At 41.8% G+C, this 22,129-nt stretch overlaps 1 protein-coding gene across 7 annotated transcripts; it reads left to right on the top strand.

Annotated features, from left to right (window-relative positions):
- Positions 1 to 474: 474 nt before the first annotated feature.
- elf2b (E74-like factor 2b (ets domain transcription factor)) lies at positions 475 to 20,213 on the top strand. 7 transcript variants are annotated; one of them, XM_026169835.1, is made up of 11 exons: positions 475 to 843; positions 4,404 to 4,444; positions 7,284 to 7,404; positions 7,507 to 7,756; positions 15,859 to 15,972; positions 16,092 to 16,280; positions 16,578 to 16,673; positions 17,082 to 17,277; positions 17,540 to 17,941; positions 18,026 to 18,203; positions 18,352 to 20,213. In XM_026169835.1, the coding sequence occupies exons 3-11, from the start codon at positions 7,330 to 7,332 to the stop codon at positions 18,916 to 18,918; spliced, it is 2,067 nt and encodes a 688-aa protein (XP_026025620.1). In that variant the 5' UTR covers positions 475 to 843; positions 4,404 to 4,444; positions 7,284 to 7,329; the 3' UTR covers positions 18,919 to 20,213. The 7 variants fall into 7 exon arrangements, with proteins under 7 accessions (XP_026025620.1, XP_026025623.1, XP_026025622.1 ...); XM_026169838.1 differs by lacking the exon at positions 4,404 to 4,444 and having other exon boundaries at positions 16,578 to 16,664; positions 17,085 to 17,277; XM_026169837.1 differs by lacking the exon at positions 4,404 to 4,444 and having other exon boundaries at positions 16,578 to 16,664.
- The last annotated feature ends 1,916 nt before the right edge of the window (positions 20,214 to 22,129 follow it).

The following is a 22,129-nucleotide window of genomic DNA, read 5'->3' as shown; positions in this document are numbered from 1 at the left end:
GGCCATGAAGACCACAGAAGACATCTAAGGTGGGCGATTGCTGAATTCTTTCCTTGGTTAAGAAAAACATATCGAGTCAAAGTCTACAATCAAGAGATACATTAATGTACCTGAGACAAAATTAGACTTTACAAGAAAACACCTAAAAGAGCCTGCTTAGTTCGGGGGGGTCAAAGGTGGAAAGCACGATCCAGTGCAAATGGATAATGACCCAAAGCAAAGTGCAAAAGCAACAAAAAAAGATATTCTTCAGTTTTCAAGTACTGATCTCATGTTCTCTATGCAAACAGAGCATGCTTTTCATTTGCTGAAGACAAACCCGAAGGCAGAGAGATCCACAAACAAGCATCTGATGAGAGGAAACAGCATTTGGTCTGCACTTTAGTCACGTGTGGACTGTTTGATTTAAAACCCACTGTGTACAGCTGTAAAGAATGACTCTTTAATTGTTGGTGGGCTGGGATTGTTTATGATACGGCGTGACGTCACTAGTGTCACTTGCCTGAACAAGCAGAGAGTAAACTGACTGAGCCAGTCTCCATGAGCCTCTGCAGACTCGACCGACCGTTTCGCAGCTCACTCACGGACCCGCATTTACACCCCAGAATCGCGGATAACTTGATTCTGGTCGGCCAGGAGGATCCGGGAGGTCTCCTCCTCCCTCTCCTCACCATGAAGGCGACCAGCTAACGCTAGCCGAGCAGTGTCCGCTAACAGCGGGACTCCTCCGGGCTGACAGTTTACAGCAGCGGCGGGTTCAGAGGAGGAGGAGGAGGTTAGCACCCAGCTAACCACACACTGCTGCCTGTGAGCCGATCAGGAGCTGAAAGGAAGGATTAGACGGTGAGTGAGCTCTGTAGCAGCGTTAGCCACATGGTTTGTTGTTATCCTCTGTTTACTTGCTTTTCTTTCATTGCTAACTTAGCTAGCTAGCGTTAGCGAAGTTAATGCTCCACATTCAGTTTCTGCTCGGGGCTCTCAAAGAGATTTGGGCGTTACATGCTGAATTGAGTAGACTATTAGTTCAGGGAGGTATCATTTCAATTACAGATTCCCTCCTGTGGGCTGCTCTTTATGTCCAACATAGTCTTTGACTCCAGGTTAGGGTGAGCAGGTGTCCCAGTTTGTATGGGACTGCACAGCACCTTCAGCCTTAGTCCAGTTGACATGTTTAAGTTATTGTGTTACAATGAGAGAATAATTGATAGACACCAGCGTAAACCCCCCCAACTTTAGCAAGAGTCATTTATATGTATGAGAAGCTGTAAAAATTGGATAAAAAATTAAATGCAGTATATTTATAACTTTTATAGATCTACACACCAACACGTTGTCTTTATGAGGTTTTAATTTGCTTTCGGAAAGGCATCAGACAATAACACAAAATACAGCAGCTGTTTGTTTTTAAAGTTATATACGCTGTTGACATCAGTAATTTCTTTGACATTTAGTTTGTCGGGATCTGGTAACTACTGCATGCATGTAACATATAAACCTGTGTTGACAGAATAGTGTCAACACAGGTGAGTGTGCGGGTTGAGAGGCAGATTTGCATTATGATGTTATAACAGGTGTTGTGGTCAGAAGTAGGTCATTGTTGCTCATGTATTTATTCTTTTCCCCCCTCATTTCCTGTTAGAAAATGTGATTAGCTGAAAATGGAAAGATTTCCTCTACACGCTGTAATGCATTTTGCCATCAATGTTGTTAATTAATTTTATGTAGGCCCTACAAATATCCTGAATAGGAAATGTAATGACACAACTAAGTGGTGGGGGAGGGCTTGCTGGGGGGGAAGAGAGTATTGCTTTACAATACTTAAATAAATAAATACGATAATATAAAATATTATAATAATAAACACTTGTTGCAGATTTTCTTAAATCTTTGTCGCACATCATTTTTCTGCAACAGTTCTTGGACAGATGGGACAAAAATGAAACCAACACTAAAACCTCATTGCAGTTGTGAAGCATGGTGGAGGCAGCATCATGGTTTCAGAGATCTGCCTTGTGAGTGAATGAGTAGATAAATTAACCTTGTGATGATTGAACAAACTGTGTAGAAAAATAGCCAATATAATAGTGTGCATTATAAGGTTGATTTATGTGTGGCTTATATGGGATTTATTTATTTATTTTAAATGTATCTCTGGCCTGATTCAGCACGTGCCCCCCTGCTGGTGCATGTATCAGCTTAACGTCCTGATGTTAATCTGAGACTCTGAGGAATGACCTGCGAAGGGTTAAAGATATCCCGACTGTTCTTAGGGCTCCTGAGATGATCTGAGATCATTTGTATGGGTAATTATTACATTAGTATTAACAAAGAGTTCACACTCTTTCTCGCAGTTGTGTGCGTTGGTGTGTGGAGGTATTTACAGTTTGATTGTGTGGGGCAAAGGACCTATTTAAATGCTGCAGGCTGGGAGTGTCCACTCTTTGTGCTCGTTCATCATTAACCAGACACCATGTCCTGCAGTGCGAGTCAACAGTTGAACTGTGTGGTCTGAAGGTTTCACAAATGTTCTCCACTGCAAACATGGACCCTGGGTCCAAGGGGTTGGTTGCCACAGAAGATGATGTATGATGGGATACAAGAGAGGTGTGCAAGTTTAAATCACAAAAGGTTGCACTTGTTGTGTGTGTCTTTATATTTTGGGCTTGTGTGACTGTGGCCGAAATTATGCTCATTATTATTTAATGTTATAACTTGATTTTTGGGACATCGTGCACTTGCTCTTGCTCCTTACTACACTTGAAACCAAAGTGTTTCCAAAGAGATGAAGTCATTTTACTTCATCTGAAGCTCCAACAGCCTGTAGAGGGAGTGAATTTGGGGTTTCAGAGAAGAGTGAAAATGCTTCAGCCTAAAGAAACAAGAGTGACAGCATAAAAGGAACAATTTTCATCTGAATTATTATGTTCTTATAGTTGTTCAAAGCCATATATATGTAGCTGATGAGTTTTCTGAATCACATGCATTATTCAATTTGCACAGAGGATAGAAATAAACAATGCATTTCTAAACTGCTAATTCCATCTCATTTATACATTGTATTGTGATAAATATCTCTGTAATAATTGTGTCATTTAATCCTTCTAATATTCATAAAAGGCAGTTTTAAGTAGTTTTAAAATGAAAGTTGAAACAAGTTAAACTTGAGTTAAATATTTGATTAGTCTGTCAGAAATTCAGATGAATTATTTATTTATTTTTATCTGTTTTTATGTGGTTTTTTTTTTTTTATTGAGTTGGCCTCATTCACTACATTGAGTCACTGGACTCTACTCTGTTTGTGCAGGTTGGAGACTTTTGGAGTGTTTTTAATGGATTGTCTGACTGATATTATAGTTTGATGTGACGTATAGATCATCTGAGAAGCTTGTCTTTAGTTCTTTTTAGTTGGCAAATAATTAACGTGTGTGTGTGTGTGTGTGTGTGTGTGTGTGTGTGTGTGTTGCACCTGCATGTTAGAGTTTGACATGATAAATTACAGTCTAGCTTCAAAATGCAGCCTCCAGAACTATTAGGCGATATCATAATGTCTACATACGTCTCTTATCTTTCATGTTGATAATGATATGAACGATAGTCCTGGAACTGCATTATGATCTGGTAGAATAACACCAGCACGGAGATATCAGATACTTCATATTCAGCAGAGGTCGACCAAGGACTCGGCTGTTAATGGCATTTTCCCCCATGAAGCGTGGTACTTAAACTCTCCACCATCAATACGCAAACTGACTACTTGAATAACTGACATCCAGAAGTTAAAGGTTCAGCATAGCTGATTTACTTCACACCATTTTGGCAGTGCTGGCTTGTGTATTGTAAAGCAAACTAAAAATTAAATGTATAATCAGTAACTTAATGGCTGTTTAATTCTTTATATAAGCGGAGTGTATTTTTCTTTTGTGTGCCTGTATGAATGGAGTCGGGTGGGTGTCAAGTAAATCCTGAGGTCATACTTGCTGTGTATGTGCTTGTTCTGTCATCTGTGTGTGTTTGGCGAAGGCCAGCAGGGCAGGGCACAAGGCATGGCGTTGTATCGTGACCAGCAGCCCCAGTTACTTGGAACAAAAGGGCTGTTGTTGAGAGATCATGTGACTGTGTGTGTTCCACCCTTGTCATGTGATGTGAGCTCAGGGCAGGGTCTGAGAAGTGCTGAGTCGCTCTGAGAGGTTCCTTCCACCCAGGGAGCAGGCAGAAAACGAGCATGCACACAGGGAGAGGAGAGTGCTGGTCGGGTGGATGGATGTCAGGACAGAGAGGACTACGGAGACATCTTCAGAGACGCAGAGAGATTCAGAATAACTTCTGTTGCTTTCTCATTTCTACAGCAAGAAAACATCACATCCTTCTTTCACTCTCCTCGATTCTCTTTTTCTCGATTTCAGTAAAGATGCAACGCAGCATTTCGCATCGGCTCTGCGGCGAGGCAAGTTTATTCTAGTTTTCTTTTTAGTTCATTGAGATTGAGTGGTGGTGGTGGTGGGATGGCTTACCTGATGTCACAATGGCTGCTTAACCTCACAAAATCTGGAGACTTCGCTTACTGTGAACCCAGAACAACATTTGTAATTAAATTTAGCTGCTACTCTGCTCTCATCCTGGCAATCGGTTATGAAGTTAAAGGTGGGTTTCGCACACATGCAGAGGAAATGCAGACCGGCGCAAACATTTCCCATTCCTGGAATACCAGCATGACTAACTGCCTTTTTACTCATTTATGTTTGAGCTGAGAAGTGAGACACAGCCGCGTGTCGTGTAGCAGGTCCTGTAATACTTGTTTGAATCAGTGCAACCGGCCTGAGAGAGCCGGCTCTTAACAGATCTCTTTTGTGTGTATGTGTGTGTGCATGTAATCAACCCACTGTGGAACTGGCCCTGCAACCTACATATTCAATACCACTGCAGATTGTTTAGTTGAGTAGGTGAAAGGGTTTTTGCCGATCTGTGTCGTCATATTAGTGAAAACCTACAGTACACTTTCCACACGCAGGAGTCTGTACTTTGACACTCAGTCGCTTTCTGATGGACAGAGTGAGATAACTTGGATAGTTTACAAAAACCCTGTGTGTCACAATCGCTGACTTCTCCATGAGCTTGCATAATAACGTCTGACAGTTTGAGCGGAGTAGTGAAACACAGAGAAACACACACACACCTATATTTGGTTACCCTGTTTCTGTGTCAGAGAGCAGGAGGCATGAAACCTCAAACCTGAAAAGGTACAGTGTCTCTAACGTCTCACTTTAAGCGCACTGAAAATTTTATGATTTTATTACAGATAAAGCAAACAGTTATGATAATGCCAAAAGGCCATTAAAAAGTATTCCAGTACAGAATACAGTGCGGTCGCTCAGTCATTTTAGCTGCTAAGTAGCCGGATTGCTTGAGAGTAAAGGAAGGTTTACTCATCTTTACTTTCAGAATGGAAACCTGCAGTGTCTTGATTTCTGGAGGCTCTACACTAAATGTCCGTCTTTGAGAGGGGTCACATGATTGCCAAACATGTCTGTGAGGATAACGTAGCCCTTACAGCTCTGCCAATTAGTGTCTGCCATATGATGCTGAATAATTGAGCAGAGGACTTCTACTGAGCTGATAGCATTCTGGTTTCAGTAGCCGAGGGAACACCGGCACAGCATGGCTCATCCATTATACAGCACTTGGAGTAACCGGCCATGTCCTAGTGTCCTGAAACACACTGTGGAGCGTGTTTTGTGGTCAGCTTGGTGCACCAGGGTGGGTATAAAACTATAAAATACTAGCAGTGGCCAGTGGTACCCCTCAGCCTCCTAGTAGATGCACCTATGGTATGAATCGCTTCGTTCTCGGATTCACAAACTTGGGTGTCCAGGCTGTGTGCCCACCTGGCCGTCAGGGTGACGACAATACCGCCTTAGCCTTTTATGGCTGAGGAGCAAAAAGCCCTGGACCATGCATGAATCCCATGTCTTGTGTGTTGTAGTTAATGACCTGCTCAGTTTGTGTCTTCTTTGATATTGAAAATAGAGTGTAGTGCATGCTTCAGACAAACCTTTTTCTATAAAATATATCTGCAATAAGCTATATTTGCATTAAAATCCTATAATTATCTTAAAATCCTGTCCATGGTGGCTTTCCTTTCTTGCATAGAACATTAGTAAACATGTATTGAAATGCATAGTTACTTACTTCTGAAAGTTTTTGAGAAACCGCTTCAAGTGCTTTGTTTCCTATTTCAACATCTTCTTTTAATATTCCAGCAATGAAGTGGTGACTTCTTTAATTTTTCTGATTTCAACAACTATCAGCTGCCATGAGTCGAGCTCTCTTCAGAAGAGATTTTGTTTTTGTATTGTGAGCATCAAGTATTGTAACAGTTTATATCATGTTAAAAAGCAAGAAAAACCATAATGCGGACTGTTCTCCACACAGTGGATTTTCTAGTCCTGCACGTGCAGTTGCATACACAGTGTAAAAGCCCTGCAGGTTGGTTACTACTGTTACTCAGACATAGTTTGTTAGCCAGACCGAGTAATGCTTTCACTGCAGAGCATATGAAAGCCCAGCTTAATTCATTTCTTACACTTTTTAGTGTATTTAGAGTTAAAACCCTTTCAAGTACATGGAGGAAGTTTGAAAGGGTTTCTGTGTCTATGCTTGGTGAACTATGATTGTTTTAGGGAGGGTTGGAGGTGAGATACTTTGATGCTTTTAGTTTTACTTTTACTGAGAAGTTGAGTTTTGTTTTTTGTTTTTTTAAATTTTATTTTCTGTTTGACATACCTTTCTTTCCTTACTTTCCATTTGACAACATCAGACCACACCAACCCTTTAAACAGTGGGCAGTTAAAGATTTAAATGACTTCCTGCTGTTGTGTTCATGTTTGTATATGTTTTGGCCCAGCAGTGCAGCTCTGACGGGAAAGCGAGGGCCCTGTGGTTCCACCTTGTCTTGATCTTCCACTGGACACTGTGCATGTGTTTCAGGGGGTGGATTTGGCTTGTTGTCAGCTCATTTCTTCCTGTTACAGCAGAAAGGCACTTCCTGTAGGCTAAAGCCAGAAGGGTGGAGATGAGCGAGATGAGATTGCTCCCTTTAATGAGAGCTTGGCCTGTAGTTTGGACAAAGGAGGAAGGTGTGGCAAGGAGCTGGCCAGTTTACTTCTGTTTTGTAATGATTTGTACTCTGATTTTCACAGCTTTGGGAGCTTTTTAGTGAGACTGGTGTGTGGACTTTTTGTGTTAATGAAGTTTTTGTTTTTGTTGCCTCTTCTATTTTTTTCCAGCCCACCAGGCAGAGCAGCTGTGGCAAATTGCAGACGAGCATGAGTCATGACCTCAGTGGTGCTGGTTGACACTGGTGGGACAGTGGTGGAGTATGTCACAGCTGAAGAGGACCCAGAGCAGGTGCAGCAGACACAGACAAACTCATTTCAAACTTACTCTTTCAGTTAGAAAAATCTTTTTGACAGTTTCTCTTTTTTTATTCTCCTTGCCGACTTTCTCCAGGAGGAGGGAGAGTGTGAGGTGGACTTGGAGCTGGAGGGAGAGGTGGAGGGTGAGTGTGAAGCCGAGGAGGCCTATGAAGAGGAAAAGGAGGAGGCTCAGGACTACCCAGCAGTCATAGTGGAAGAGATTCCTAGTGCCAGCCTGGCTGAGGAGCAGAATTACTCAGCCCAAGTGTTGTTGTATGGTGATGAGGCCTATATCATGCAGGAAGTGGGAAACGAACAGGAAGTGGAGACGGATCGGGACCCAGGTGAGGCAAAAATGTTTTGTGTTACTAAAAGTGTGCCACGGTCTTTGTTATGTTATTGCATCAGTCAGATTTTGAATAATCTTTCCAGTTAAAACCAGCATAAAATCAGATTTTTTGGAGAGGTTATTTTATTGCCTCAAAGGCAATCAGAATGATTTTTAAAACTGCACGTGATTGTATTTAAAAAAAAAAAAGTTAGTTACAAGAACCTCGATAACACTTAACTCAGGCCATCAGCTTAACAAAAGACACCAACTAAATCACTGAGCAACATCTGTGCTGTACTTAAAAAATGTCCTTTAAAGTTCAACATAGCCAGACTTTCTTTGTGCTAGCTGGATGAGTAAATCCTTAAACCTCGGTCAGAGATGACTAATATTATGATGGTGAATATCAACTTTCTGTTAACTCAGGCTTTCTGCTTCAGGTGTTGTTTCATGCATCATTTCACTCTTCGTTAGCACAAAACTGACCAACTAATCAAATCAGGAATACGGGTGATAAGGATCAATAAAGAATATTTTTAAGAAGTCAGAAATCAACACTCGTGCTACAGATAAAGCAAGAGAGTAAAACTGCAGAAAATTAGTAATCGTGTGAATTCATTCCTTAACTGTATTTAGGGGTGCAAATTAGAGCTCTGAATCTTTAAACTATATTTAAACTATTTAAAGGTTACTCGGTGCATTCAGGCCCTTACTCTTGAATTCCTGTGATTACAGCAGGGCTTCCCTTGTATCTGTCACTATTCAACTCCCAGTACTTCTTTGGTGATGGGAGTCAGCACACTGGGAGTGCACTGCCACCTTGTGGGTGTTGTTGTGTAGTTGAATTTTCTGTTTTATGAGGTTTTATCCTGTATTTACTGGCTAATAATTCGATTTTGCCATATTGGTGATACCCGCCGTCCAGTCCAGTGCTGTTTTCAGTAATTTGGAACATATTTAAAGGTCAGAGAGATGGAGGTTTCAATTTTCTTTCTAAGAACTTTAAGTTGCAGCATGTAATTAAAATTCTCAACAAAAATCAACTTTTCTTCAGTGAAATATAATAGTTTTGATCATAAGAAAAAGTTGCTAAGTTTCAGGATCTTCTCTCACTTAAACACCTCAAAATAAAGTGGAACAAATAATCAACTGAAAATGTGTACACGCACCTTTACCTGACACATTTTACCGTACCAAACAAAAGCAGGGGCAGCAGATTTAAGTAACAAAAGTATGTTTCCAGTAGAGGTGGGAATCACCATACATCCCACGATACGATATTATCACAATACTTAACACACGATACGATATTATTGCAATTTTTTAAAAATATTTTGCGATATTCAGATTCTGTACATAATGGTAAACTTTGATATTAGATAAAATGAATATTGATAAAGTCTCACACTCAGTCTTTCTCTCATTTCAGTCAGTTATATTGGTGACAAACTGGACGGTTTGTATTACAGTCTAGTCCAACTTAACTGAATGCAACCATCTGGTACAATTATAGCTATTCTGAACTATGCAATTTATGAAAACTATGCAGGCCCTTCAGCAACTGAAGAATTTGAAAGTAAATTAAAACAAAATATAATTTTACATTAAATAAAAAAGTTTTAAACTTAATTAAAATAAAACATGTCTTAAATTAAAATAAGTAAACTGTCATGTTTATTGCTGCCAAAAAAAAGTTAAACACATTTGGACAGTGAAGGAATGTCAGGATTCTTGCTCAGAAAAAGGATCAACATGCTCTGAAGTCAGAGCACAAAAACCTTTTTTTGTAACAAAATATCGATTTCTGCTGTCCCTGTATCGATACATTATTAGCAAACAAAATATCACAATACTACACAGTATCGATATTTTTTTTTTTTCCCCCCCCACCCCTAGTTTCCAGTGAGTTTATAAATTCACCATCTGTCCTTTTTCTCTTTTTCACTCATCTCCATAATTTTCCTCGTGAAAGCTTTGGACTGTTCGCTGCTCGTATCGAGGCCGCTGGCGTATGGCTGGATCTGAACTGTGAATAGCTTTAGCGTTAGCCACTTTGCCTTTCTTAGCTTCTGTAAAATGTCCATGTTCAGCTGGGTGAAGGAGGTTTAAGTGTTTGTTGTTTCCCCTCCTCACAGTTTACTTAAACAAACTTTGTGTCTTCACTTACAGTGAAAAGCTTTCATACTAACAAGATATCAGTGCGTGTTTGTGTGCCGCTGTGCACATGTACTGCGTGCATGAAATAGACCAGCTCATAACTGGACATGTGTGAGACTGACCGGCCGGTGACCTCCCCGAACAGAGAACATTGGAAATTTTGATTCTGGTCCTTAGACAGTCAATCTGTGCGTCTCTATTAAAGATGATAGAAAAAGTGTATTTTTTAAAAAAAAGAATAATTTAGAAGAATAATTTAATAATGAAAAAATGTTATCATAATAATTTTATAAATAAAAGTCTGTCCCTCTGCTCATATTTGTTTTAAAGATGCGGTTACATGTTTGAACACACTTTTTTTTGTGTGTTATGTGGAAAAAAGACACGGTCCACAGAATAGTGGCTCTCAGTAAGAAACCTGTTGAGTTCACATTTAAGATGATGCATTGAAGACATGTAAGAGGCAGTCTGATATAATTAATAAACCGGGAAAACTTTTGCCAGCTACACAAAAAATACCTGATGTAGTAAATCTGATGATGTAGTAAACTCATATATGCAAATTATTCTTTCTTTCTTTTTTTCCCTTCATTTGCTCAGAAGGTTTTCTTGCAATTGTTTCATGGCTCAGACTTTAGTTTGGTTAGATTACCAAGTGCACAAAACAGGAGAGGCATTTCCTCAAGGTGTAGAAAATGATTAATGAACTCACCGCACACTTGGTTTGGGGGTCACTGGTGGAGCGCAGAATATCCTCAACACAATTCCATTTGTTTTGCAGTTTTTCAGTGACATCCTCCTTTAAAATGAGCCGTGCCCGCCTTTAAATGATTTATTTTTAATCCCAAAGAGACACAAATACTTTTCAAAGCCTGACTTGCATAGGTGTCCTCCTACCACACTAGGTGTTAGTGCAGTAGTTCATGTGTGAGTATTTAACCTTTGCTTTACCAAACTCCATGTCTCAATTTTACTTAAGTTGTAAAGTATGTGATTTAAAATGAACTCCCACAAAGATAATAGATTTATTAAATTGCAGCGTTTCAATCCAGCTCACCTTCATACACACGTGTGTAAATAGGCCTGGAGCTCCATGCTTGAAATCAGGCTTTGAAGCTTGTACAAGAAGAGAAAGACATCCAATCAATTTAGACATACAGGTTTTTCGATCAGGTGAATACTTCATACTTTTTGCTTCATGTGTAGCATCATCATCAGGTAGTTTATTTCTCTTAGTCGTCTCAGAAACCACTGAATCACAATTAAGCTCACTGACATTCATCAATAAATAAGTTTTAACATAATTGTATAAATATAAGATGTTAAGTCGCAACATATGGCAGATTTGATCTTCTTTATTTTTCCACTAGCTCTTTTAAGTTGACCAATCCTAATTTAGTTTGCATAAGTTCATTATTTTAATCCTCACAAAGCAAGTTTATTTCTTATTAAGCCACATTCCCTTGTGTATATATTGTATTTCAGTTCAAAATGCTGTCATATATTTAAAAACAGTGCTGCTCTGCCCTCCTGTGGCATTGTTATGTGCCATGACCTGTAAGCACATGCATGAATATGTATCTATATGTATTACAGATAGTCAAAGTTAAGTTAGTAAAATGGTAATATGACAAAATAAATAAAACAATGATAAATACTTTCCAGCTCCAGGGGCGTAATTTCGGGGGGGGGTTAGGGGGGTTATGACCCCCCCATAATCAGACCTAAACAATATAACCCCCCCCCCCCCAATAAAATTATGAATTATCTTGCATAAATAGGCTGTTGATTTTCTTTACTCATTTCAGTTATCACCAGCAAAATAGTTGCATGTTTAATCATCTGGGAATTTACCCAGATTTATTTATTTATTTAGACAGAGATCTTGACACCCCCCCCCCCCCCCCCCCCTCATGTATCTCATGTAAGATACATGAGAAACGTTGCTTAAATATTTATATAACATATATCAGTAGCAGAACTTTACTGGTCACCAAAATAATACTTATTTAATTGTATTTTATTAGACCTTTAAAGCATTTTTTTTAAGTGCTGGGTCTTATACTGACATGCTTTTTTAAGAGACTCACAGTAAAAATCCGTGTCAGTTTGCTTCAGCGATGTGAAAACGGTGAGCTTATTTTAAAAAACGGTGCAGCTTTTATTTGACGTGCTCACTACGCAAGAAGGGGAGGTCGACGGAAGGATTTCCTGTGTTGGTGGCGGATGGGTACCTTTGCTGGCGCTGTGACGCGTCGCGTTCAATACGAAGAGATTTCCCATTAGCGGCGGAGTGATCTGAACTAGTAGCTTCCCATACAATTCAGTGAGGAGTCAATGTGAATCTGCAGCGAGGGGGAAAACATGGCGACTTCGCAGCATGAGGGGCACGCAAACCAACTCGATCTACTCATCAGAGCCGGTAACGTAATTTTTCGCACTCGCGGCTTCGATCTGAGCTGCGCGCGGTTGTTGTTTTTAAGTGCGTCCGCTGCGCCGCCGTCCGCTGAGAAGAAGTGCGGTGAAGTAATGGAGGGCAATCAGGAAGTGATCACCTTGGTTAGCAACCTGCATGGCGTCGCCACACGGTTTAATCGGAGCCGGTTTATAAGGAGGGAAACTTCAGTTGGATGCGGTGGTGTGTACAGGTGGAGAGTTACGTGCATGAGTGGTGTTTTGCACGCGGGAGGAGTTTTTTCTGCCCTCCGCGTGGTGTAGAATAACGGTCTGCAGCTCGGCTGCACAACCAGGAAGTGTGGAGATGTTGTCTTTCCTACGTCTTTGCCACGCTGTCTGAGTCGGAAGGACATGTGGGTTTATTTTTACCAGCATCAACGACGTGTGCACAGTTAAATATTCCCTGTGATCGTTTTTATGGCCGTTTGTTTTGGTGTTTGACTGCGGCTGGCTTCGGTTTCGGGTCAGTTTAGCCTGAATAATCTGCAGGCTGATCCTTGATTAGCAGCTCCGGGGAGTGAGGCGCCGTCCTGTGTTATGTTTGTGGATTAATGTGTGATCGGCTCACGGTGGCACCCTCTGGGTCTCGGGTTTTGGTGTGTGTGTTTGTTTGTTTCACGGTTTCCGTTACCGTCCTGTGGAGCCGCTGTGTAGGCGCGTGGGACGGCCTGGCTCACGCGCTTTCTTCCTTGTAGCCGTTTGTTGTTGGCTTCAGCTTTCCAGCTACAAACTCTCTTCACCTGCGTGTTTCCTGATTTTGAATAACGGGCTTTTATCGCTTAAACGCCGTGTTTGTTTCCGCCTCTGTTTAATTTTAATGTCAAAGTATTTTTTTCTAATATTTCGATGGCGGAAGCATTGTTTATGTGAGGGGGCGGGGCGTGTGTTTGATTGACTCGTCCGTTAGTCCTGTAGTGCGCGCGCTGATTCCGAACGTAAGCAGCAGTCCAATCAGATGCGTCTGGGGGCAGGCCCTTGAACTGAGCGACAGCCAATAGGAGGCAAAGCGAGTGTTGCGTGACAGGAGGATTTGTGTGCCTCTTCGAGGAGAACTGGAGGGAACGGGTGAGGAGTGTAAACACGGAAGTCATCACGGGCAGCACTACTTTTTGTCGGACTTGCTGCTGTTCTTGGCCCCGTTACCGAGCTGTAAATGTGAATGAGAGATTTTCCCAACTTTATATATTGTAATTTTGCTTACACTTAAATAATTATTCTAATAAACTGAACAATTTTGCAATTTTTATTGGATAATCAGACATGAGTTATAACCCTGATAATTCAGATTTTGACATGTTGGTCAGGCACATCTGCAGCTGTTTGAACTCAACCCTTTCGGTGGCCTTACTGCAGCACCTCTGCTTACTTTCAAGGGCGACTCTGCAGGCCACAGGACCTCTGCAGTGTGTCCTGTTTGCTTGTGAATGAGTGGGACAGCCTAAATATAGCCTATTTCTGTCCTCGACACAGTGCCCATTGCCTCAGCAAGATAGCCAAACATGGATAGGGCAGGGTGTAATGGGATCTTGTGTTTCCCACCGGTGATTGACAACGACAGCAGGTGCTCCTGGGTGCCTTCTCAGAGCTCCCTCAGACAGGTCCACGTACAGTTTCCCTGACAGCGGCTGTATCCTGTTTTTGAATAAAACAGGAGGGCTGCGCACGTCTGAGTGGGTCAATAGTTTGATTGTTAACATATTGAATTAAACACCCAACTTTGCAGGAAGTGAGTTTGGGCTTTATATGCAAGAAAATTGAGTTTTTCCTTCATGTAAAAAATTGGTCCTCAGAGAGGTTTAGATCTTCAACTAAAGAAAAATCACCAGATTTAAAAACAAAAACAAAAAATTCTGTGAGCAGGTTTTAGTTTACCCAGGCTTCTGTTTTTGCTTAACAAACAGCCATAATTATTGGGAAATTGCGTATAAGTCAACACAAGTATTTTGTCTGCTCATGCTAAATTGTGTAGACAAAAAATTTTGCTTAATTATGGGAAGCCAAAACGTTTTAATACAATATATACGTGACAATTAAATGTAAATGTAAGTGACGAATGTTTCTAGTTTTAATTTATGTGGGAAGAGTGAATAAGACAAACATTTCAAAGGGGAAATCATACATGCCAAAAAAACCTATGAAGAGGAGAAAAAAATATATAAAAGGGGTGAAAGAATTGAAATTAAAACATTTTTGGGTGTCTACTTTGTATGTGGTCTTTGTGCTGACAGTGTGAGTTCATTGAGTTCATAATGTCTGATCTTAGTATCCTTCAGTAATTCATCCAAATGACTAAATTATATATCATAAACAAAACATTGAATAATCACATTAATTATTGTAAAACAGTGCAAAATTTGTGCTGTTCAAGCTTAAGATGGTCCCTATTTGCATATAGATAGAAATACACCTTTTTGATGTCACTATATTGCAGCATTGTATTGTACTGTACTGTGACACCATAATGATCCAGCAGGTAGGGAGTGAACTGGAAATCGAGTACTGTGCATAAGTCTTGAGTCACATGTTGTTTCTTTACATGTTGGTTACAAGACTTGGGAATTCTTACAGTGGTTTTGAGCAGTAGTTGGTTAATGAAGGTCTTACAAAGTTTTTGTTTGGACATTTGCTGCTTTTTTTACTTATTTTCAGTCCAGTACTTGTACCTGACCATTTTGTCGAAGTATTCAACCCTGAACTATGAATCAGGCAAGCATAAAAAAAGTCCCCTAACCAATGGATGAACACATAACAGCTTAGAACAAATTTTAAATTGCATCGTTACACGCATTATTACAAGCAACCTGTTGGAAAAACACATCATTTTCCACATTTCTTTAAGCAAATCTGAGTAAAATAGAACAGTTTGACAGGCATAAAATTATATTTTTGCATCAAAAAGACGATTCCCAAAGAGCTCTTAGCTGAAATTAGCATGTGTGATGTGCAAAATCTGAGAAAAAAAAGATGTATGAGGCCTAAAAACTATCTGCAGCAGATGAACAGTATCTGAAGATCTGTGGTTAAGAAACATGGGGGGGAAAAATCAGCATAAATTATGATAAGTGTGTATGGAAGCTATCAGGAGCGAGGCACAACAGTATCTACAGCCATCTGTAGAACACAGTGGAGGCTCTGTCATGGTTTGAAGCTGCATTTCAGGCAAAATTGGTGAAATTATGAACTCAGAATGTCAAAATACTTGTATTGCAATACTGGTGGTTTCCTTTAGGGGGTGCCAGATGTTTGTTTGTCCAGGAGAACCCCCACTTTAGGATTGCTGCTGTTCTCCACTCTGCAGACGGAAGCTAGAAGGCAATCTCAGTTATTTAAAACTCATTAACGTATCATATCTGTTTAGATTAAAAATGTCTTAATATTTTCCTTCAAATGTAAAAGAAGTAGATTGATGAGATCTCATGCTTAATAAAGAAGAAAAACACTAACTGTTAAAAGTCCAGGCGAGTGTTTGCTGACTGTTTTCGTGTCTTCTGTTTGTCGCAGTGGAGGCTTCTGTTCACGGCACCAATGTCCACTGCTCTGACAAAACAATTGAGGCTGCAGAGGCTCTGCTACGCATGGATTCGCCCTCCAGCCTCAAAGAAGACCACAGCCCAGGTAACACACACACAGATACACTGTTAGTGGACCACCGCTCAGGTTTATATGCTCAGTTAGCATAACTGCTGGCCAGTCTAGTAGATCCTCATCAACCCTGTGATGATTCCTCTGTGCAGAAGCGTTCCTTCCACAAAGTGGAGCGACACAAGACTTCCTCCACGCTGCCATGCGGCCTGACATGATCACAGAGTCCGAGGTGGAGATATCAACAGAGGCATGTTGTGAGGAGGAGGATGAGGATATGGCTACGGTTATGGACGATCCGGAGCCAGAACCCGACCACGAGCCAGTCAGAAAGAAGCGAGGTAGACTTAAAAGAGCTGGAAGTTAACTTATCTGTTATGTGGAGGAAGCCAGAGCCCAAAATGTTAATTTGATATCTTTAACTTTCTGGGGGCTTGTTAAACTTTGGGGAAAAAGGAAAATATTCAGTGTTTCAAGCCAAAATTTAAATGCAAAACATCTGGAAGCACTGATGCCAAGTTGTAAATCCAAAACCAGAACCTTGTAATTATGCTCAGTGACTTTATCCAAGAGCACCATCTAGTGGTCAATTTACCTCGGTCTCACAACTGACTTCTTTCAAATGTTTCCCTTCCCAGCTGGACGGAAGCCGAAGACGCATCAGTCAGCCATTTCCAACGGCTCACCGGACGTCGGCATCAAGAAGAAACCAAGAGAAGGAAAAGGTATCCGAGGTATCCATTTTAGCTCTTCCACACAAAAAAATGCTGCTTTCTGGTTAACATAGACAGAAATTCACCGTGCCTGCAGCTGTCGGAAACTCGTACTTTTATTTCATGAATCAGTCAACATGCTTTAAACATTAATATGACCTTTCAGTTAGCTTTTCTCCTTCATGAACTAGACTTTGGTTCAGTTTTATTTATACAGTGCTCAGTGCTTAACTCTCAGCAGCAGTCACCTCAGAATGCTTTGTACAGCCAGGTGAAGACTGAGTCATGTTACAGAGAAAACCTCAACGTTTCATGTTTTTAAGTTCGGTTTCCTCATTTGAAGAATAATTGTGGAGCATTTTTACAAAGCAGTCCAGCAGCGCTGCATAAATACACTGAGTACAGATGTTAATTATCTTTGATTTCCAGCAGGGAGCACCACCTACCTTTGGGAATTCCTGCTGGACCTCCTCCAGGACAAAAACACCTGTCCCAGATACATAAAGTGGACCCAGAGGGAGAAGGGCATCTTCAAGCTGGTTGACTCAAAGGCCGTGTCCAAGCTGTGGGGCAAGCACAAGAACAAACCAGACATGAACTATGAGACGATGGGGCGGGCACTCAGGTAGGCTGTCCCTATCTGGGATTATAATCGGATGTGTTACATTTTTGAAAGAAACAAAGTATATTACATCTTTATGATCCAATAAACACTTTAAATTTGGCAGCGATAAAGGCAACAGTAGAGGTTTGATAAACAAAAATAGCTCCGTATCTTTAGGATTACCTTGCTAGACTTCACAGAGGCTGATTTCCAGTCCTCTGCTGACATTTCATTTTTATTTTCTTTGAAAGCAGCATCTTATGTTCTGATGCCTTTTCTTCAGATATTACTACCAGCGCGGCATCCTCGCCAAGGTGGAGGGCCAGCGGCTGGTTTACCAGTTCAAAGAGATGCCCAAAAACATTGTCATCATTGACGACGATAAGGCGGAGATTCCTGCTCCAGAGGACCTGATCGGCTCGGACACAGCGGCGTCCTACGAGCGCGTGCCTCCGCCGTCAGACATGCTGCTCCACGCCACCGAGCTGTCATCCTCCAAGAAGCCCAACATCTTGCGGGGCGCTAACAAAACCAACGTCGTCCACACTCCAGTGGCCACAGGCAGCAAGCCAGCAGCAGGAGGAGCGGTGACGGCGGGAAGAATAGTGACGGTCTCAGTGGCGTCGGACGGGAACCAGAAACAGCAGTCCCACGCGGCAATCATCCCGAACGCCACAGGGGCGAGGTGAGGCCCCTGCACGCAGATGTTCACTATGTGGCGTCTTTGCTCATGCGGATCTTTACCCTTCTGACTCTGTCTCTCCTGCAGGACGGTCCGGGTGGCTATGCAGGTGCCAGTAGTCATGACAACATCACTGGGTCAGAAGATCTCCACAGTCGCCATGCAGCAGCCCGCGGGAACAACAGCAGCAGCCGGCCAAACCACTCTGCTCACCAACACCTCGGCTATCGGCGCCGCTGCCGGAAACGCCAACTCCCAGCAGAAGGTGTGCAAAATCAAAAATCGAAAATGATGCAAAACCAAGTTTAGAAATGTGTTTATAACTCTGAGTAATTAAGTTTGTTTTGGTGATGAAACAGTTGAGTCACTGCGCAGCACTGAAAAGATGAACTGATGATGCTTCTTTTCATCAGGTCGTGATCCAGACCATCCCCACCATGGTGCCAGCCACTGCGGAGAACGGAGACAAGATCACTGTCCAGCTCGCCAAGATCATCACCATCCCAGCCCACCAGCTGGCTCAGTGTCAGATCCAGACCTCCACGGGCACAAACAAGCCCGGTGTCGGGGCCTCGCCGGCGGGCATCAGCCTCCTCGGGAGCCCCCTGACTGTCCGCGCCCTCACGCCCGTCAACGTCGCACCGGGAACGCAAGTGATGAGACTCACCGTGCCGACGCAGGCGCAGCAACAGACTCTGGTGGTTTCGCAGCCGGGCAGCGGGGCGGGCGTGGTGACGGTGTCTGCGGCCAACCAGGCGGTGGCGGCGCAGCCTCGTATCATTAGCGGTGTCATCAATGGCTCAGAGCTGGTCATAGGAGGTGGAGCGGTGGAGAAGCTGAAGGCCGCCGGCGTCCAGGTACAGGCCATGCAGGTGCCGATCCAGCAGAATCAGGCGAATCCAAAAATGGCCCAGAGCGTCAAATCGGAGCCAATGGACTCGGCCGACGTGGCGATGAAGACAGAAGAGCCCGAGTGTTGAAATGCGTCCGTGTCTCCTCTGCCAGAGCGTGCTCGTTTGTACATTTCTGAAGTCATTTCTACTTTTCTTCGTAATAACCAGCAGCAGTCTGTGAGACTTTAAAGACGCCCAGAAGTCTCTCCCCCCCCCCCCCCCCCCCCCACCTTTTTTTTTGTGCGTGTCTTTTCTTCCTGAGCCCGTCTTCACATCTTCCATGTTGCTGCCTAGAACTAATCCGGACTGTCTCAGAGCCGCACAGAAACCTCTCCAACATAGGAAAACAGACTTGAAGGAAAGGGATGTGTTGGGAAAAGGGACCAACTTTTGATCACTACAGTTTATGCTTTGGAAATCTTTCACCGTCACTGACTTGAAATCTGGGGAAAAAAGCGAAACACTACAAACACAAATGAAAGCAAATAATCAAAAAGCAAAATGTGAACCGTCACATTCAAGAGGACCCGGAGGATGGGGCTGGGGTGTAATGCAGCTTTTGTAGAGACAAACGTTAAAACCAGCAATTAGTTTTTTTATTAATATTATTATGATATCACTGTGCCGATCAAGTGTAGGTGGTGCTATGAGAGTGAGAGGAAGAGGCGTTCCCACGAGGAGCGATATCAGACAGAACACGGTCATGTATGTACATAAATATAAATATGTCTGCTATACAGTTTACGGAGCTAATGTTAACAGAACAGCCTTAGATTTTAATTTTCTTCTTCATGTGATGTCTGAACGGTAAGCTGTTGTTTTGTTTTCTTTGTGTTTTGATACCTTGTACCAAGCACAGTATTATTGAAACTAGGGAAACTAATTTTTCTTTCTACTGGTTCTTCCGCCTCCATTTGGCTGTTTTAACGCTCACACAGGTTGAATCTGACAGGCCAGACTGCTCACAGCACATCTGAGGATGTGGCTAGAAAGGATCTCGGCTGCTCCTTTTTCTTTTAATTTTGGAACATTTTTGTGACCCTGCAGTCAGGCTGCATGCAAAAAAACGCGACTGAGCCGATGCATGCTGCCACATCTGAAAATAGGAATGTCTGTAGAAGCAAGAAAGAAATTAATCAAGTTTATGCAAAGATGGCTCACTGTGGATCCCAGGTCACTTTACTTCCAGCTTAAAACGAGGCTCCTGCATTTCATTTTTTTTAATCTGAAAAGAGGGAAGAAGAAGAAGAGACAGAGAAGTTTGTGTTCAGACTGAACTGTTTGTATATTCAACATTTGAAGTATATTCTATTTTGTTGTACTCTTGTTTCAAAGTGTATTAAAGTAGATTTTACTGAAATATAAAGACATTTGAAACCTGACGGCTGTCCCTGCATCACTTATTTATTTTTTTGTTCATTTATGTTGGAGCTGGGAGATTTAGAGTTTGGGTTTAAATGATTATGAAACAAGATAATCAGGATAAAATAGGTAACGCTGTTCTTTTACAGAGCAGTTTTCCCTCCCGTCTACTCAGTTTAGCTCAGCTCAAGCTAAAGATGGCAGAGAGACTTTGTACAGAGAGTCAAACTGTTCACAGAGGCTGCTGTCTGTTGTTGTTTTTTCGTTTAATCAAGAAGTGAGGCACTCAAATGTCTCAGGCAGGCGGCGTTAATCTTGTTTTTCAGTAGTGTGAGAAACCGGAGCTCCCCGAGAAAAGCCAAACACCAGAGGGAGAATTGGCCCCCTGGCTCTGGATGGCCTCACCTTGTCCTCCAATAGCACTTTGAGGAATTGAGTCACCGTGACCAGGATACGTTCTTCAACGCATTTGTACCACTTTCTGTTTTCTTGCGTTTGCGCAATATCTAATTAGAAGCTGTCTGAGTGATGCTGCAAAACCAGTTCATGCATTCATTTATGAATGTTGCTCTGTGACTGCTGGTTTACTTGTGGTTCACAGGGTATTTACAAGTAGAATGGGAGGCAGAGCCGTCAGCTTTCAGGCCTGTCTTCTGTGGAAGCAGCTTCCAGTTTGGAATCGGGAGACCTTTTTGTCAAAGCTTAATTAGGGATGGATCAGGTGACCCTGAATGTTCCCTGGTTACGCTGTGATAGCTCTAGGGTTTTGCATCATTAGTTATTGTTAATCTCTGGCTCTCTTCCACAGCGCGTCTTTGTCCCTCCCCCTCCCCTCACCCTCAACTGGTTGTGGCCGACCGGTTCCTAGTAAAAGGGAGTTTTTCCTTCCCAGTTTTGTAAAGTGCTTGGTCATAGAGGGTCATCTGATTGTTGGAGTTTCTGTATACCTTACAAAATAAAGAGGCTTGAGGTGACTGTCGGTTTCTGCTGAGCTGCGGTGCAGGTAGATGTTAAAGTTGAGCAATAAACTACATTTTTAATATCCCGAGCTACTTTATGTTTATCAGCACAAAGCTGAACACAAGAAGCAGAAGTTATGTTTTACCATCCGATATGAAAAGGGTCATGTGAGTCTCCTAATATTATTTCACACATGAAAGTGAAAAAGGGTTTGAAGAGTTAAAGAAATTTCACAAATTCTGAGAATCTGAGCCACCTGTAAAAAAGCTGTTTTAGACTATGATCTCGAGCTTTTTGTACATTATCAAACTTTTTTCCCAAACATTACTCCAGGTGTTTGGATCAAACTGGACAAACAGTCGTGTCACAAATACAGCAGTTACTACATACAGTGATAATATTTACTCATGAGAAGCACGCACAGGGCAGCCTTTCTGCATTCAGTTTGAGTTTACTGAACTTTATCGTCGAAGGCGATAAAGACAAGAATCTGGGTGAAATTCAGTTGTGCAAAATGTCTTTGTTTTGACAAATCCGGATTCCATTCAGCTCAATTGTTTTGTTTTTTTTAGGTGAAGCAGAAATCTCAATTATCTCAAAACCTGAACATGGAAATAAAAAAAAGCAAACACTCGTACACCTGGATAAGAAGAGGAAACAGGCCTTTTATTTTTGGAATCAACTCTTTATTGTCATATCACAAGTAAACAACTGAAAGCACATCTAGTTTTAGTTAATTATAAGAAAAAACAACTTTCTCACAGTAGGAATTTGGCCTTAATGTGAAGAAAGGGCTCCATTTCTATTTATTTTACAAATGATTTCATCGGATTTTCAGTTATTTGGTGTTACCTGCCAAGTCTGCACGGGAGGTATCGGAAGACAACAACAAAGACAAAAACATTCCTGACATGCCAAATTTTTAACCTTGCAAACTACAGCTGACTCATCACTGCAGGCAAAGCAGATCAAAAGA

This window comes from Astatotilapia calliptera, chromosome 6 (assembly GCF_900246225.1).
Source record: "Astatotilapia calliptera chromosome 6, fAstCal1.2, whole genome shotgun sequence".
NCBI lineage: Eukaryota > Metazoa > Chordata > Actinopteri > Cichliformes > Cichlidae > Astatotilapia > Astatotilapia calliptera.
The sequence above is the reverse complement of the archived record's forward strand: the minus strand, read 5'-3'. Positions and strand labels throughout refer to the sequence as shown.

Excerpts from the sequence above, each read along its gene's own strand:
- elf2b (XM_026169834.1), top strand. The coding sequence starts at position 7,330 with ATGACCTCAGTGGTGCTGGTTGACACTGGTGGGACAGTGGTGGAGTAT. Across the intron at positions 7,757-15,858 it reads GGAGACGGATCGGGACCCAG|TGGAGGCTTCTGTTCACGGC; the intron begins GTGAGGCAAAAA and ends TGTTTGTCGCAG. Across the intron at positions 17,278-17,539 it reads ACGATGGGGCGGGCACTCAG|ATATTACTACCAGCGCGGCA; the intron begins GTAGGCTGTCCC and ends CCTTTTCTTCAG.